Here is a 15,193-nt window from a genome sequence, read left to right as displayed (position 1 = left end):
TTTTTTGACAGCTGACTTTTTGATTTTGACTTTTGAAATTTTCTCTATTGCTCTTTTGCTTGCTTCAAATTACAGTGTTCATCAGTTCAACCTATCGGTCACATAATGGCAGGACCGTGAATAAGACTTTTAATTGGATCTTGGATGTTGGCAACACTTGATAAATTAAAAATAATCAGCTGTCAAAAATGCATTAAAATTTTTGCTTTGTAAAAAAACCTAGCTATTTTACGTAAAAAATACGCAACTAAAATAAATTATTGACTTCAGTAATCAACATAGAACTAAAAAAGGAAAGATTTTATGTGAAGTGATAATTGTGTGTGTAAACAGTGAAAATGTCTTGTACAGTTTGTTGCTGCAGTCAATAAAACAAGTAAGTATTGCTTAAAAATTTATTAAGGTCTTTTATCAAGGTTTTACGTGCGTGCTGTTTACTCAGGCTTCATATTGAGGTTGTAATTTGACCAGGAAGCGATGATATCACGGTTCTTTGAACCTGCATTCATGATGTAATGAAACTACTTGAGTTGGCGTAAATAGGGCTTCACTTGAATGTGCCTTGCGTTATTTTTAGCCTCGAGTACTAGCGTCCCGAGCTGCGTTGATTGTTTATTCAGTCTGGTTTGGCTCTTATTTACGTTCTTTCGTGTAGGATAGTTTCAGTTTTATGACTTGTGTACTTCAGTTTAGAATCAACAGTAGATGTAGGTAAAGTTTGTATCTCGCCTTCAGTATTAATTGAATTTCACAAGCTTAACTTATATTATTACTTAGTACTACTCATATAACATCAGGTTTTTCTACAAAAAGAAGCAGTGATTACTAACATTCATATTATAATTACAATTGAATGTGTTTATTATCAATAATTCTATAAACAGATATTTAACTGGGTCTGAAACTAGGAAATCCCTGAGTCTTGGGAACCTAGAGCTTACTTTTACTGTAAAGAATTTATTGCAAAAATTTGAGATACAATGCATTAACTATCTGAAACATAATTGGTAGAGGAAAATAATGAATTACCTTTCAATATAAAACATGATAATTTCAGCAAAATAACCATGGAACTCAAATTATTAAATATTATAACTAAATGTAAATTGATAGTAAATAGGCCATAACATTTATTTGTTAAATATTAACCCTGTTATTAATAAAAAAAACCCTTTTTATTAATAGAGCCAGTAGGGTTAATAGAGCTAGTAGGGTTGTCATTGAGTATTCATAACTTAGAATTCACACTTCCGCACACAATTCCGCTCATAATTTACATAAAATATTCATGTGCACATCTCAGTTATCACCTAAATAGGTTAGATGACTGAACATTCAATATGACATCATTAATTTTATTTTTGTATTTCCTGTTATCTTAATCATTACAGCCTTACACCGTCAAAATAATGTTGTGGTGCTGAATGGGAATATTCCTTTCAAATCTGAAATTACTTTATTTAATTATACTTCAAACTAAATCATACTAAAATTATGAATTATGAATGCAAATACTATAAGCATGTAAGTTTGTTACTCATTCGCATAAAATTTATTAGACTTTACTACTAGAAATTTTTCATATGGGTAAAATATAATTATCTCACATAGAAAAAAGGACCCTATTTCAAATGCAAAATAGTATACTTTGAAGCTGATATAAACTAGTTCTAATGGATTCTATACTCCAGACATTTAAAAATAAGGCACTTGATGTCCAGTCGAGCAGTGATGCTTGTAGGTTAGAGTATAGGAATAAGAACAGCACCAGCAGATAATTTTTTTTACTTGCAATGTAATTATGTATACATGTATGCTCCTATGTCTATTCCTTTGGGCACTTGGGCGTAACTTTGAAAACTTAATATTATGGCGTAAGTGTGTGACCACACACATAATATATCACATGTTTGTTATTCAATAATGCAAATTCTACTTTTATGCTTCATAGATAGAATATAACCCGCTAGCATAGGGTACTATTGTATCCCAAAATTCGTACAGAAGTGTAGACCTAGGACAGGACTAAAGGAATGTGAAGCGAATTAAAATTTGTTGTTAGAATTTGTTCCACGCTAATGGTTAATAGTGCATTAATAAACATGCAAATCCTTACAACAATGTGTTTAAGATCTGAAGCAGATGAGATCACAGCCTGACTGATGTGGGTGTTTACATACAAACAGCTCATTATCAGAGGTCAAATGTGCAAGGACCTATTGATATAATGGTGGTTGTATGTGTATTATTGTCTATTATCAATATTTAGACATGCAGATTGACTTAAAGTAATTTTAAGGTGATATTTATGAAATAATGTGCTGATCATTTTTAATTTCAGTGATTAATAAATATAAATAAAAGTTATTAAAAATTTCTGACAAGTTTGAGTCGAAATCGCGCCATCGAGGGTTCCGTATAATACGCTATTTTGTAAATGTACTTACTAAAAAATCTTTTGTTTTTGTTTTATAAGTACTTGGTAAGCTTTATGTTCCTTAGTCAGCAGGAAGTAGATGATAGGTTTTGACTCCACTGAGCCAAATTCTTAAAATATGCGACATAAATGGTCACAACGTTCATCGTTTTGGCGTTTCAACATGCTGTTCCATCAAATTCACAAATGTATGAGTCAAACGTTACATAAATTATAATTTGATGGATTTGACCATTTTGCCGGCTGCCAGATCGCCGAACTTGGAAAGTTGCCGACGCGAATGCGTGAACATTGCGCAGTTTGTGTGCGAGATTTTATTTTTTTAGTAGAACTAAGGCACGTAAGGCGGCTTAAGCCAGGACTGACCGTTAGTAGAATGGACACCCTGGATATTAGCTAAGTCGTTGCACTCTTGAACTTACTAATTAAACCGTTCCTTGTCCCACTGACATAGAAATTGAAATGGTGTGAATTTTCCTCAGTAGATTTTCGGCTATATTTTTTCATTACTAGTTTTTTCGTTGTGAAGTTGTGATGTGTACAGGAAAGTTTTCTATGGTTTATTATGGCGCGTCTTAGGTACGTACAATTGTTATTGTGTTATTCATAGGAATAGATTATTACCTTAGTCATGTAAATAAATAAATACAGGTAGGTATTTTGACTTGAAATAGAACAGTCTTTATTATGAGCACACACACATACATACACATAAAGAAATCTTATGGTACTAAGTGTATGCCTGTGTGTGCGCATCCCAATAGGTTCACCTTTTATAAGTTTTATTGCACAAAAATAAATTGAACTTATACCGTTTTGTAAAAGTGGATTTTACACATAGCCTAAGATTATTTTTTAATGAAAATAAAATACATATTTTTAGAGAAAAGTTACTGCTGCCTACGGCTCTGCCCGCGGCCGAAAGCAGTATACTGATTCCTCAGCTCGCCATCTATCCAATTAACTAACACACCACAAATTATTTTAATCTAATGCTCAATTTTAACATTAAAGATGGACAAACAAACACACTTTAATAGGTTAATGTTACGTGTAGGACTGCACTCACAGAGTCATAGTTTCGTTATTACAAATGAGTAGACTTTGTCACTAAGGTTAATAATATGCCATACCACTATTAAGTCCATATCCACTTCCCCTGAGATGATAATATCAACTCATTCAATTATCAACCCTTTGCAACTGTAATAAGCACGATTTTTCTGTGGAATATTGGTTTAAATGAGGTAATTTATGACTGAAATATATGCACCAAGTGGTCTACAATTTAACTGCACTTGAATGATTGTCTTTCCTTTAAAGATCGTATATGAAAAATGTAGTGAGATCGTATATTAAAATTACTTGAGATTGAAAATTATTCTTGAGTCGGAAATATTTTTACCTAAACTTTTGGCTAACATGGAAGCGGCTTCTTATATTGCAATTACAAACAAATGCCGTTACACTTACATGATTATAATATTCCCCGAGGTATAATAGGCTCGATTCCATACTTTTGTAATAAAGTTGTTTTTGCTGACAATAAAAGTAGAGGGAAAGCATCCCTAGTATATGTTGATATAAGAATTCCATCTCATTTAAGACTTCAATTTGACACTATTAATATACCATTAGAAAATAAAATTAAAAAATAACACTGTTTAACTGAGTTTCTTTCCAAATTCCGACGGATTTCCATTAAAAGAATACACAGGAACTATACATGTATAGCATATATTATATTTTTTAGTAAAAACAAAATGGCGTCCGTGTGGAAGCGGCTGCAGCGGGTGAACAAGAGAGCTGCTAAGTTCCAGTACACGGCTTCCTACCATCGTGTGGACCTGGACACCTCGGTTAAATGGTACGTTTGTAGTTTTTATTGTGGACAAGATCGTTAATTGAGTCTCGATCCTCATGATTGTGGGAGCGATGTGGAAGAGTTTTCGTTCTCTTACGGGGTAGTGTCATGAATCGATCGAAGGTCAATCCAATCAATCAACCAATCAATATTTTTTATTTGCGTACTTACATGAATGAAGTATGTTAAAATGTATAAAATTCCAGAACAGTCAGATCAGTCTTTTCACATGAGAATGATAATACATGATAATTTAGTAATATTATAAATGCGAAAGTTTGTGAGGATGTATCTACTCGTATGTATGTTTGTTACTCTTTCACGCAAAATCTACCAGGACGGATTGTTATGAGTTACACCGGTAGAAAGTAGGTATCTGGAATAGCACATAGTTACAATATAACACATAGTGATAGTGTTCGATAAGGAGACATCGGATTTTACAATAATGGAACTATTTATAAAATATAGTAGTTCTAGGAAGGCAGTGAAAATTTACTCATTATTTCTTTCGAAATATTGCGCCACTGTTGTCCAGACTTAAGTCGACTTTTGTGCCTTTAGGCGTTTTGAAAAAATCTATTACTAATTTTAATTTATAATTTGAACAATAACGACTACGAGAAATAAAAAAATCACTCGAACTTTTGTCGTTGGAGCACGGTTTTTTTATTTTTCCGCTAGATGGCGGTGTTCGATATTAAAACGCGCTATGGTTTGTCGCATACGATACGTAGGGTCGTGTCAGGATTTTGTAATCTTTGGCGTCTTATCTCACTTACTTGACGACATCAAGTCAAAGGTGTTTTTGGAGTATGCAACATTGAGCTCATTCGTGAGTTTGGTGGAATCGCATACATATTAAATCCTAACATTCCTAACTAATATTATAAATGCGAAAGTAAGTTTGTTTGTTTGTTACTTTTTCACGCTCTATCTACTCAACCAATCTTTTTGAATTTTTGCGTACATATAGTTTGAAGTACGGAGAAGGACATAGGGTACTTTTCATCCCGGAAAAATAACTGCTCCCGTAGGAAATAACGCGGGCGAAGCCGCGGGCAAACAACATAGTATTATAATAAATAAAAAATAAATCAGACAAACCAGTTACATAAATATTAGAATTGAATATGATCACTCCATATTCTCCGATGATGATGTCGTACGCGGCGATTAAGGGACATTGCGAATTCGGCATTTTGCAAATTCAACATTGTAGTCCGAAGGCAAATAGCAATGGCAGCTGATAGTCCACAATAGCATTTCCAAGGAGGGTTCACGTCAGGCCAGTAATAAAATCACAGTCAAATCTTCGAATTTTAATGTTTATATTTCGCCTCGCTTCCGGTCCGCGGCGTCCCATCCCCTAATGTAACCAACACGTGCAAATGAAAGAGTTAGACTAATGAAATATTCAATTTTTCAGGAAGCCAAACAAACTGAGCGTGGTTTGGACGCGACGGTCGAGGCGGGAGGTCACTGAACCGCGGGAATGGGAGCCATCGTTGAAAGATCCCCTCAAGTTTGTATATTACATTGTACAGTCGAAAGCACATCAACCTACCCAAATTCATTGAAAACTCGCCGCTATTACCGCGACATAGAGGTTCATGAAATGTAACTTGATGTGCTGTTGACTGTACAGTTGACATCACGTTAAACTACCGAATAGTATGGGAAATTCACCGTTATCGAGTCCGCATTAAGGTCCAGATCAACTTGACATGCGATTGACTGTGTCCGAATTTCAGTTGTTCGAAAACGGTATTATAATGTTTTGAATGCTGTGCGAAGGACAATTGGAAAGCGGACCCTGGCCTCTGACGCTCTGTGGATGAGGAAGAAACCGGGAAAAAGTCATGAGTAATTAACTATCTTGCAAATAAATTTTGAAGCATGATTGAGCTGTTTTAATATGATATGGCCTGGTGACTGGTGATGCACCTAGATCTAGATAAGGAGTTCCCTCGAACTCCTTATCTCCTTATAATTTTTTTATTGCGGACATGATTTTTAACCCCCGACGCAAAAAGAGGGGTGTTATAAGTTTAACGTGTCTGTGTGTCCGTGTATCTGTCTGTGGCATCGTAGCATTTTCGTTTAGTTATTTTTTTGTGTCATAGATAATTTTATACCGAGTGTTCTTAGCCACGTTCATGAAAATCGGTTCAGCCGTTCATAAGTTGTAGCGAATTGAATATTGAAAGTCGTGTTTTTTTTTTAATTTGTCTAACAAATAAACTTGTTGTAAAAATTATTTATATATTGCTAATTTTGACATTTATTAAAATGTTTAGTCAAATTAAATGTTTTCCGCCACAGTATATACATTTCACGCCCTATAAAGGTGTGGTCTATTTGTTGCTAATCGATTACAGTCTACCGTTAAATCAGCGGCGGATGTACAAAATTTACTGTCAGTCCGCCATAAAATTTTTGCCGCCCCTGTACTGAATTTTACCTATAAGATTTCAGTATCGATATTTTTTTGGATAAATTGAGTTAAAAATCCTGTGCCTTGTGGTTCCGCCATAGAATAGGGCCACGCCATATACTGCCGTGAATAAATAAATAAATATATATATACGGACAAATCACACAGATTGAGTTGAATGTTGTAAGAGGCCACTTGGGGATACATAATAGCTAATATAATAGGCAACTGAAAAGGCAACAATAGTATTTCCAAGAAATGTTGACGGCAGGCAGACGGCCGGCAGAGAGAGAGAGAGAGTTAAAAATTGCCGTAATAGGTACTACAGATCGGGTTTTAAAATACTTATACCAGAAGTTCGTTAGCTCAATGTAGGACAAAGAATTACTTAATATACCTTTATGTGGAAAGGCTTTGGAAAAATATGAAAAAAAAAATGGTTGCCTGTAAAGTCGGTTTTACGGGCGAAGATTTTACGTGACAATGTCTTTTTACGCGCGCGGCAGACCGATCATAGTTGAGTGGGAGAGAGACGCAAGGCATTCGGCGGGCCTCTCTCTCGTTCGGTGACTCATCGTAACGTTACCGGGCGTTACACTTTTTCATAAGTGACTCCCAGCCGCAACCTAATTTAAGACGTTGTCACGTCAAAAAAAAATGTTGCCCCCTGAAATTTGTTGTTCCAGGCTGTAAATCTGCTGTAAATTCACCACTGAGTTAAATAGTATTTGTAAAGATGGCCGCGGTCGACGACCTCAAATTATCTTATCACAACGTTTTATGGGCAGTTGGTTTGCTGAAATTGCTACCATTTCAATCACTATTTATTAATATAGTTAGTACAAGAGCCCGCATAAAGTTTTATTATTCAAAATAAATTAACATATAACAAAGTCTGCTGCCGCGTCTGTTCGTCCGCGTTGAACTCTAAAATTCCTGCACGGATTTTCTTGCGGTTTTCACCAATAGATAGTGTGATTCCTGAGGAAGGTTTAGGTGTATAATTTATTGTGTTTTTACCCGAACGAAGCCGGGACGGGTCGCTAGTACAAGATATTATTTTGTTTTCATGCGATATGATGTTAGTGGTAATTAGACTAGTTATTTCTCGCTCTTTTAAGACTATGTTCTCTGAATAAAATGAAATAAATATGTACAATGTCAAGCGACGCAATACTCTTATTAATTGCTAAAACCAATCTTGAGATTTCGCATATATATATATATATATATATATATATATATATATATATATATATATATATATATATTCTCAATACTCTTAATTATATATATATATATATATATATATATATATATATATATATATATATATATATATATATATATATATATATATATAAATACCACAAGGTTAGGTAAGGACATGATAATAAAGTTTAAGTAACTTGAGATATAAATTTTTTTTTCGGCGTAACGTGCTTTCGATGAAGAGTTACTCTGTGAACTGCGGACACCCCACAAACATCCGATCGAAAAAAATGTAAATCTCGTAATTAATAAAACTGATCAACAAGGTGATACATAACTGTACACTAGCGCCACCGTCACAATTTCTTTTGTTTATTAGCCATAACAAAAAAATCCTCTTTCTAAATTATTTTACACTAGATTAGGAATTTATTGCAAAGTATTATAGTTTACACAATGTAGTCACCGTCTAGTAAACATGATTTTGGTGGCCACCGATTTCGGTTTAGTAATTTGGGAAGAGGATTTTAATAAACAAAATAAATAAATAATAATAAATAAATATATTAGGACAAATCACACAGATTGAGCTAGCCCCAAAGTAAGTTCGAGACTTGTGTTATATACTATATTTTATAACAAATACATATATAGATAAACATCCAAGACCCGGGCCAATCAGAAAAAGATCATTTTCCATCATGATCCGACCAGGGATCGAACCCGGGACCTCTCTGTTCAGAGCTCTCTCTGTTCACTTTACCACTGCGCCACCGAGGTTGTCAATAAATTGGTAAAAACGTGATGGTTGACGCTTGTGTGCAGTTATGTGTCACCTCAAAGTGACATTTGAATATTGTATTTGGTTATTTAAACACCCGTAAGCATTTTATTTTATAGCTATTTATTTGCAGGGGTTCAGTAATCTACACGGTGCCAGAAAACCACACAGTGGCGGTGACTCTCTTCAAGGATTCGCGTACCAATGAGCTAGAGGACAAAGACTGGACTTTTGTCTTGGAGGATGTAAGTGAATGAGCCAATCATAAATCGGATATAAGCTATCTAGTTTACACCCGTCAGGATGTTCGTCTGTCTGTACTAAAATTTCGCAAATCAAATTTCCCAGAGTAATTTTCCACGTCGTTTCATTTTTCATGATAATGCGTTATTATGATAAGCATGACTTGATATTGCACTCAGGATCTGCTCCCAACGAGGGATTTCATCAACTGTTTATTGCCCGGATATGAGTTTTTTGTCACGCATTGAATGGAACAGGATCTCTCTGAAGAAAATAAAAGCTTGTGGCTGTGGCAAAAAACATATTTAAAAATCTTGTTATCCTAATCCACGGGCAGAATAACCAACGAACCTAACTAACGAATGTAAGTTAATTAGTTTGTTGTCTCTTCACGCTATATCTATCAACAAATCGTTTTGAAATTTTGCTTACTTACAGTTAGGAGTACGAAGAAGGACATACTACTTTTTATTCAGAGTAAAAAAAAAATGCATTCCTGAGAAATTCACGCAGTCGAAGCCGCTGGCTAAAGCTAGTAAAAAATATAAGTTAAATTCATCTTCATATTTCCCACAATATTACCACTAGCTCCTATACTGTTTAATAGAATCTCTTGCTCTCTCCTTTTGCTTCGTCGCAGAATGTCCTTTTGGCAAAATGTCCATTTCGCATATTGCCACTTTCGCGCAGATTGTCATTATGCGAAGGGGACATTTTGCGACCAGGAGGCATTTTGCGAAAGAGGCATTCTGTGACGAAGCGGTTCTAAATGATTAATTACTAGTTGTTCGCCGCGAACTTAGAGACCTCGCGAACACAATAAATTTTCACAAAATTGTGAATAGGTAATTTCAAAAACGACTGAACCGATTTTGTTGTCCCACAAACTTAAAAATTCTATTCCTACATACCTTTTAAATTTCATCAAAATCGGACTAACGGTTCGAAAGTTATCGCGTTACAAACATACATACAAAAAATGTATTTTTGCCCCAAGTAGAATGTTATACCTCGCTCGCTCGGTCAATTATTTATTTTTCTTTCCAGGTATCAATAACAGGCAAGCGGCGCCGCCTGGCGGTGTGTTCGATAAACATGCGCAAATACGCCAGTCTCGAGCCGTCGCAGCGACCGTTACTGCTGACACTAGAGCCGACCACGCAGAAAATTGTGTCCGCATCCGTTCAACTCACATTGCATTGTGTGCTGTTGAGAGAGGGACAAGCTACGTGAGTATTTTTGTATCTTTTCTCTCTTTCTCAGTGGCCCGGTGAAGCGGTGGTTGGTGGTCCATTGGTTAACGCCGTCCGCCTGTGAGCGAAAGTTCCTAGGTTCTAATCCTACGCGTGTCTCGTGAGTTTGTTTCCCTATTTGACTGTACCGGAAGCAATTTAGCAATTTTCACGATATGTGATGATGATGGTGAAATTATACTTGTTTTAGCAGTTGTCATAGACGGTGGTCTATCACAACTACTAGTATATTATCACCTGGCTTTGCTCCTAACACTTGTGACAATGTACGTACCTGTTTGAACCTATTTTTAAAGTAGTTTTAACATTTGTTTATGAGTGGTTACGTGTGGTGTACGTACACACGCACCGAACTACAAATAGATATAGTTATATATATATATATATTTGTGTGCATGTATGTTTGTTACTTTTTCACGCGAAAACTACTGGACGGATATTGTTATGAAATTTGGTACACGAGCAGAATATAACCTGGAATACCACATGGGGTACTTTTTATACCAAAATTCTCACGGGATCGAAGCCCCGTCTGCAGCTAGTGTTCTACACACTTTATTAAGTCGCTTTAAAAGTCCCTAGGCAAGTTTACAGTTTACAAGTTTTCCTAATTAGTACAAATCTATTTGTTACAGCGACGAAGACATGCAGTCTCTCGCATCTCTGCTATCGGTAAACAATAATACGGATATAGCTGTGCTTGAAGACTTGGATGAAGATGACTATACGTTGTCTGACAACTCCACTAGACAGGTAATATTGTGGTTTATTAAGTCCAGTAATAATTTGTTGAGGGCCATTTTTTCTGACGAGTGAAAATTGTTTACATGTAATGACGTAAACAATTTTCACGAAATGTGATGATGGTGAAATTATACTTGTTCACAGATGCTAGACCTACGACAACAAATGGAAGAACTGACCCAAAGTCTAACGAATAGCGATATAGCCGCCACTCCGAACAGCGTCCAGAGCCTCAACTTCGACAATTCCCGCACCCCCACCGCCCCCCTCACACCCGAAGTCGACCCCCTCACCCCCGTCCCGAAAGACACAACCCCCGACAACGAAATAACCACATCCCGCCCGGAATATTTGAATAATTTACCGACAAATCAACCCAAAACTGAATTGCCGAAATTTACGTCGACGCCAAATAAAATCGAAAGCAAGATTGATAATAAACCTTTCTTTTTTAAACCGAAAGCGATAACTATGAGGAACCTTAAGCCGCTGGAGTTAAAGACCAATTTGAATAATATCACGTTGGATAAGAATGATAATGAAGACAGTGATAAGACGCCGACAGCCGAAACGGAGAAGATAGAGAAGATTGAGAAATTATTCCCCGGGAGATTGGACAAGGATAAAACGCCGGTGGGTAATGCTATACATAATTGTGATCGTTTTTACTGGTGAAAAAAAATGCAATAAAAAGATTAAATTGAGATTTTTTTACTAGAAATTTAAATTGATCGATTTAAACTATGAATTGAAGAATTTAAACTAGAAATTGAACAATTTTATACTAGAAATTGAACAATTCAAACTAGAAATTGAACAATTCAAACTAGAAATTGGACAATTTATACCAAAAATATAACAATTTAAAGTTATTTGTCAATTAAATTCGGTCGTATATTATTTTTTATTTTTGCTGATTAAAGATTTTTAATAATTTTCATTCTCTTTAATTTATATAAAAAAAAGAAATTCTTTTAAAGTGATAAATGTCATCAAAAGCATTTCTAGTTATTTTCTTTTATTTTCTATCAAATACTGCAAAGACATGAAAAAAGGGAAAAAAACCTAGGTATCTTTCCTTTATGGTTATAAAACTTACCAGAATGTGACATAAGTCACTTTTGTCATTATTATCAAGCATTATATCAAAACGTGCTTCCCATGTCCCAAGACCTGTAAATACGCAATTTCTATTAACAGTAGTTTTCTCCCCATTTATAATTATATTGGCAAAATTTATACAAAATAATAATATCTACTTATAATTTTTATTTACTCTCCCCTTTATCCGTATGTATGTATAATATATTTATATACTTTTATATTTTAGGTTACACACTGAACCGTGTTTCTTATATTCACCTTGACAAAATCATCGTTTTGGCAAACGATGGAGCCATTAAATAAAAAAAAAAAAAACAGTCAAATTTGCATTCTTGCTAGTCTGGGGACGAAATAATATCATCAAATTTTCTGGCATTTCATCTTGCACAAATCGTAAAATTCAATTAAGGCAAAGGGATATATATATATAATTTATTAATTATTATTTGAGTACAAATCGAAATGTCTTCACGTATTATAAAAATACCCTATCGCGTCTGTATGAACACGACAATCTCAAAAACTCGACGGATTTTTGTACGGTTTTCACCAATAGATAGTGTGATTCTGAGGAATGTTTGGGTGTATAATTTATTATGGTTTTACCCGAGCAAAGCCGGGGCGGGCTGCTGGATGATTCATAAAGATAAATATTTTTTAAATATTCCCACCAGGTACAAGATCTCCTAGAATGGTGTCAAGCGGCGACCAGAGAAAACATATCCTGTGAGATCACCAACTTGACTACCAGCTTCCGATCTGGGCTGGCGTTCTGCGCCATCATACACCGATACCGACCTGATCTCATGTGAGTTAGTGTTACGACAGCGCCATCTAGTTATTTTAATCGTAACTAAATGGCTTGCAATTCCATTTATTGATTAAATCTAGCGAGGAGATCACTTCGCATCAACTTTCACTTATTACATTGGCTTGAACCAATGCGCACGCTGACCCCCAACGTCAACTCGTGAACGGATGCTGGAACTGGTCAGCTCGTTTCTCATATATTTCTGTGAGATTAATTGTATTTTACATCAGCTTTATTCATTTATACATCACATATTTTTTTATCAGCACTCTGATCACAATCATAATATGTTTTTATATACTTTTTGACTATGTACTTTATGTACTTTGTTATACTATCAGAAAAAAAATATGTAAGAAACAATAAACAATAATGGTAGTTTCTTTCGACATTTCTTCTCAGCAGTGGCAGTCGTTCCGAAATGCCAGTAGTTTGTAGCTTGTGAGAAATTACTATTTAATATTAAATTTGACGTGAAAAAGTGCCTGTCATGGTCTATCATTTCTGAATAAATGATTTGATTTGAATAAACATTGTACCTGTTACGATCCTTCATTTTGGCACCTATTTTACCAAATAAAATGAGTGTCTATTTTCCCCACAGAGACTTCTCAGGTCTGCAGCCAGATGATGCGGAAACCAATCTGAAGGTTGCTCTGGAAGCGAGCGCCAAACTTGGAATATCGCAAGTTTTGTGTGCCGCCGATGTGTACGCGTGCCCCGTGCCCGATAGATTGGCGGTGAGTCTGAAAACTTTTCTCGAAACATTCAACAAAATCATATACACAAAACTTTGTTTCTTTACACACGCTGCGGACAACACTTAGTTTCTCTAGCATACAAAGTTGCGGTTGATATATTACTTCTGCAGTCGATTTTAAAAATAATAAAATTGATATAATATAAATAATTATACACGGATCGACTGTTTGACTTCAATCATTTATTCTTGACAAACATATATACAAAGAGTATCTATTACACACCCCCTCGAACAAAGATCCATGACTATATGTATATAAAAATTACAAATCATAACAAACTACCTAACCAAGCAAACAATTAGTAAACAGATTTGACTTTAGTTAAACTCTTTGTCACAATATCAGCCACGTTATCTGCTGTCGGGATATATTCTAGCAATATAAGACCACGCTCTAAGCAATCCCTGACGAAATGACATCTCAAATTTATGTGCTTCGTTCGCTTATGATGCGCCGGGTTACACGCCAACGTAATAAATAGCACCTTGATTGTCTGAGTAAATTTTACAGAAAACGTCATCAAGGGTAAGGCTGTTTACCAGTTTTTTTAAATAAATAGCTTCTTTGGCGGACTCACTGAGCGCAACGTATTCTGATTCTGTTGAGGATAGTGCTACACACCTTTGCTTATTGCATTCCCAGGAGACTGTATTTCCTGCAACTTTAAATAACATACTCTAGTCTATACTACTACGTCACGTCACGTTTTCCTACTTCCATTTCAGATAATGACATATCTGTTCCAATTGAGGGCGCACTTCACTGGCAATGAACTCCAAGTGGAGCAGTTAGGTAAGTTATACGTATATGACACGGTTATCAAAGTTTTACACATTTGAAGTTGTGACTTGAAAATTTGGATTTTGGTTGTTTACAACAAGTTAATGAACACGTGTTTCAGATTTTTCTGAAAATTAACCCCTCAACCCTTTCAAATTTACTGTGAAGTTCACGCGGACCAAGCCGCGGGTAAAAGCTAGTACATTATATAATAAACCGCGAAGCCGTAAAAAATTAAATTTTGAATTTACAAGCGGCCGTCTGCCTACGTCGTTCCTTCGTGGGAATGTTGTTGTTTCCTCTCAGCTACCAAAGGCTATGTCCGTTTTGTGTGAGATGTCCCGGGAAGTTGTATGGAAATCAACTGTCTCATTCGTGTACGCTCGTCGTTTAAAGTTTTCCTTTGCCTTTGTGACCAAGTTTTCTTTGTTCACGGCTTGGGCCAGGTTGGTTGCTTCCGCAGCCATTGATGATGATTTTTCCAGGCAACGACGAAACAGAGTCGTCGTACATGGTGGGGCGGCACGACACGGACGCCGCGGGCGCGCGCGCGCTGTTCTCGCGCGAGGTGCGCGCGCGCCGCTCGTCGCGCGCGCCGCTCAGGTCAGTCGCGGGCTCATACTAGCTGCGCCCCGGGGCTTCGCTCCCGTGAGAATTTCGCGATAAAAAATACTCTATTGTGTTATTCCAGATTATGCTCTACCCGTGTATCAAATTGCACATTCATACTTCTCGCAAACTTTGGAATTTATAATATTAGTAA

The 15,193-nt window shown here is 35.9% G+C and overlaps 1 protein-coding gene across 5 annotated transcripts in view; it reads left to right on the top strand.

The window, feature by feature from the left end:
* The first annotated feature begins 159 nt into the window (after positions 1-159).
* The window catches only part of Ehbp1 (Eps15 homology domain containing protein-binding protein 1), a 28,640-nt gene continuing 13,606 nt past the window's right edge, over positions 160-15,193 (top strand). Inside the window, exons 1-11 of one of the 5 annotated variants that reach the window (XM_053764539.2) lie at positions 160-376; positions 4,191-4,304; positions 5,731-5,826; positions 8,865-8,976; positions 10,022-10,203; positions 10,863-10,980; positions 11,116-11,604; positions 12,750-12,883; positions 13,491-13,626; positions 14,376-14,442; positions 14,916-15,033. In XM_053764539.2, coding sequence (XP_053620514.1) covers positions 4,201-4,304; positions 5,731-5,826; positions 8,865-8,976; positions 10,022-10,203; positions 10,863-10,980; positions 11,116-11,604; positions 12,750-12,883; positions 13,491-13,626; positions 14,376-14,442; positions 14,916-15,033 — 1,556 coding nt within the window. In that variant the 5' untranslated portion in view covers positions 160-376; positions 4,191-4,200. Of the gene's footprint in view, positions 377-617; positions 717-2,814; positions 3,017-4,190; positions 4,305-5,730; positions 5,827-8,864; positions 8,977-10,021; positions 10,204-10,862; positions 10,981-11,115; positions 11,605-12,749; positions 12,884-13,490; positions 13,627-14,375; positions 14,443-14,915; positions 15,034-15,193 lie in introns of those variants that run through there. The other 4 variants (XM_053764541.2, XM_053764540.2, XM_053764538.2 and 1 more) reach the window with 4 other exon arrangements.

Source organism: Plodia interpunctella, chromosome 26 (genome assembly GCF_027563975.2).
Source record: "Plodia interpunctella isolate USDA-ARS_2022_Savannah chromosome 26, ilPloInte3.2, whole genome shotgun sequence".
NCBI lineage: Eukaryota > Metazoa > Arthropoda > Insecta > Lepidoptera > Pyralidae > Plodia > Plodia interpunctella.
This window is presented reverse-complemented; position numbering and strand designations above follow the sequence as displayed.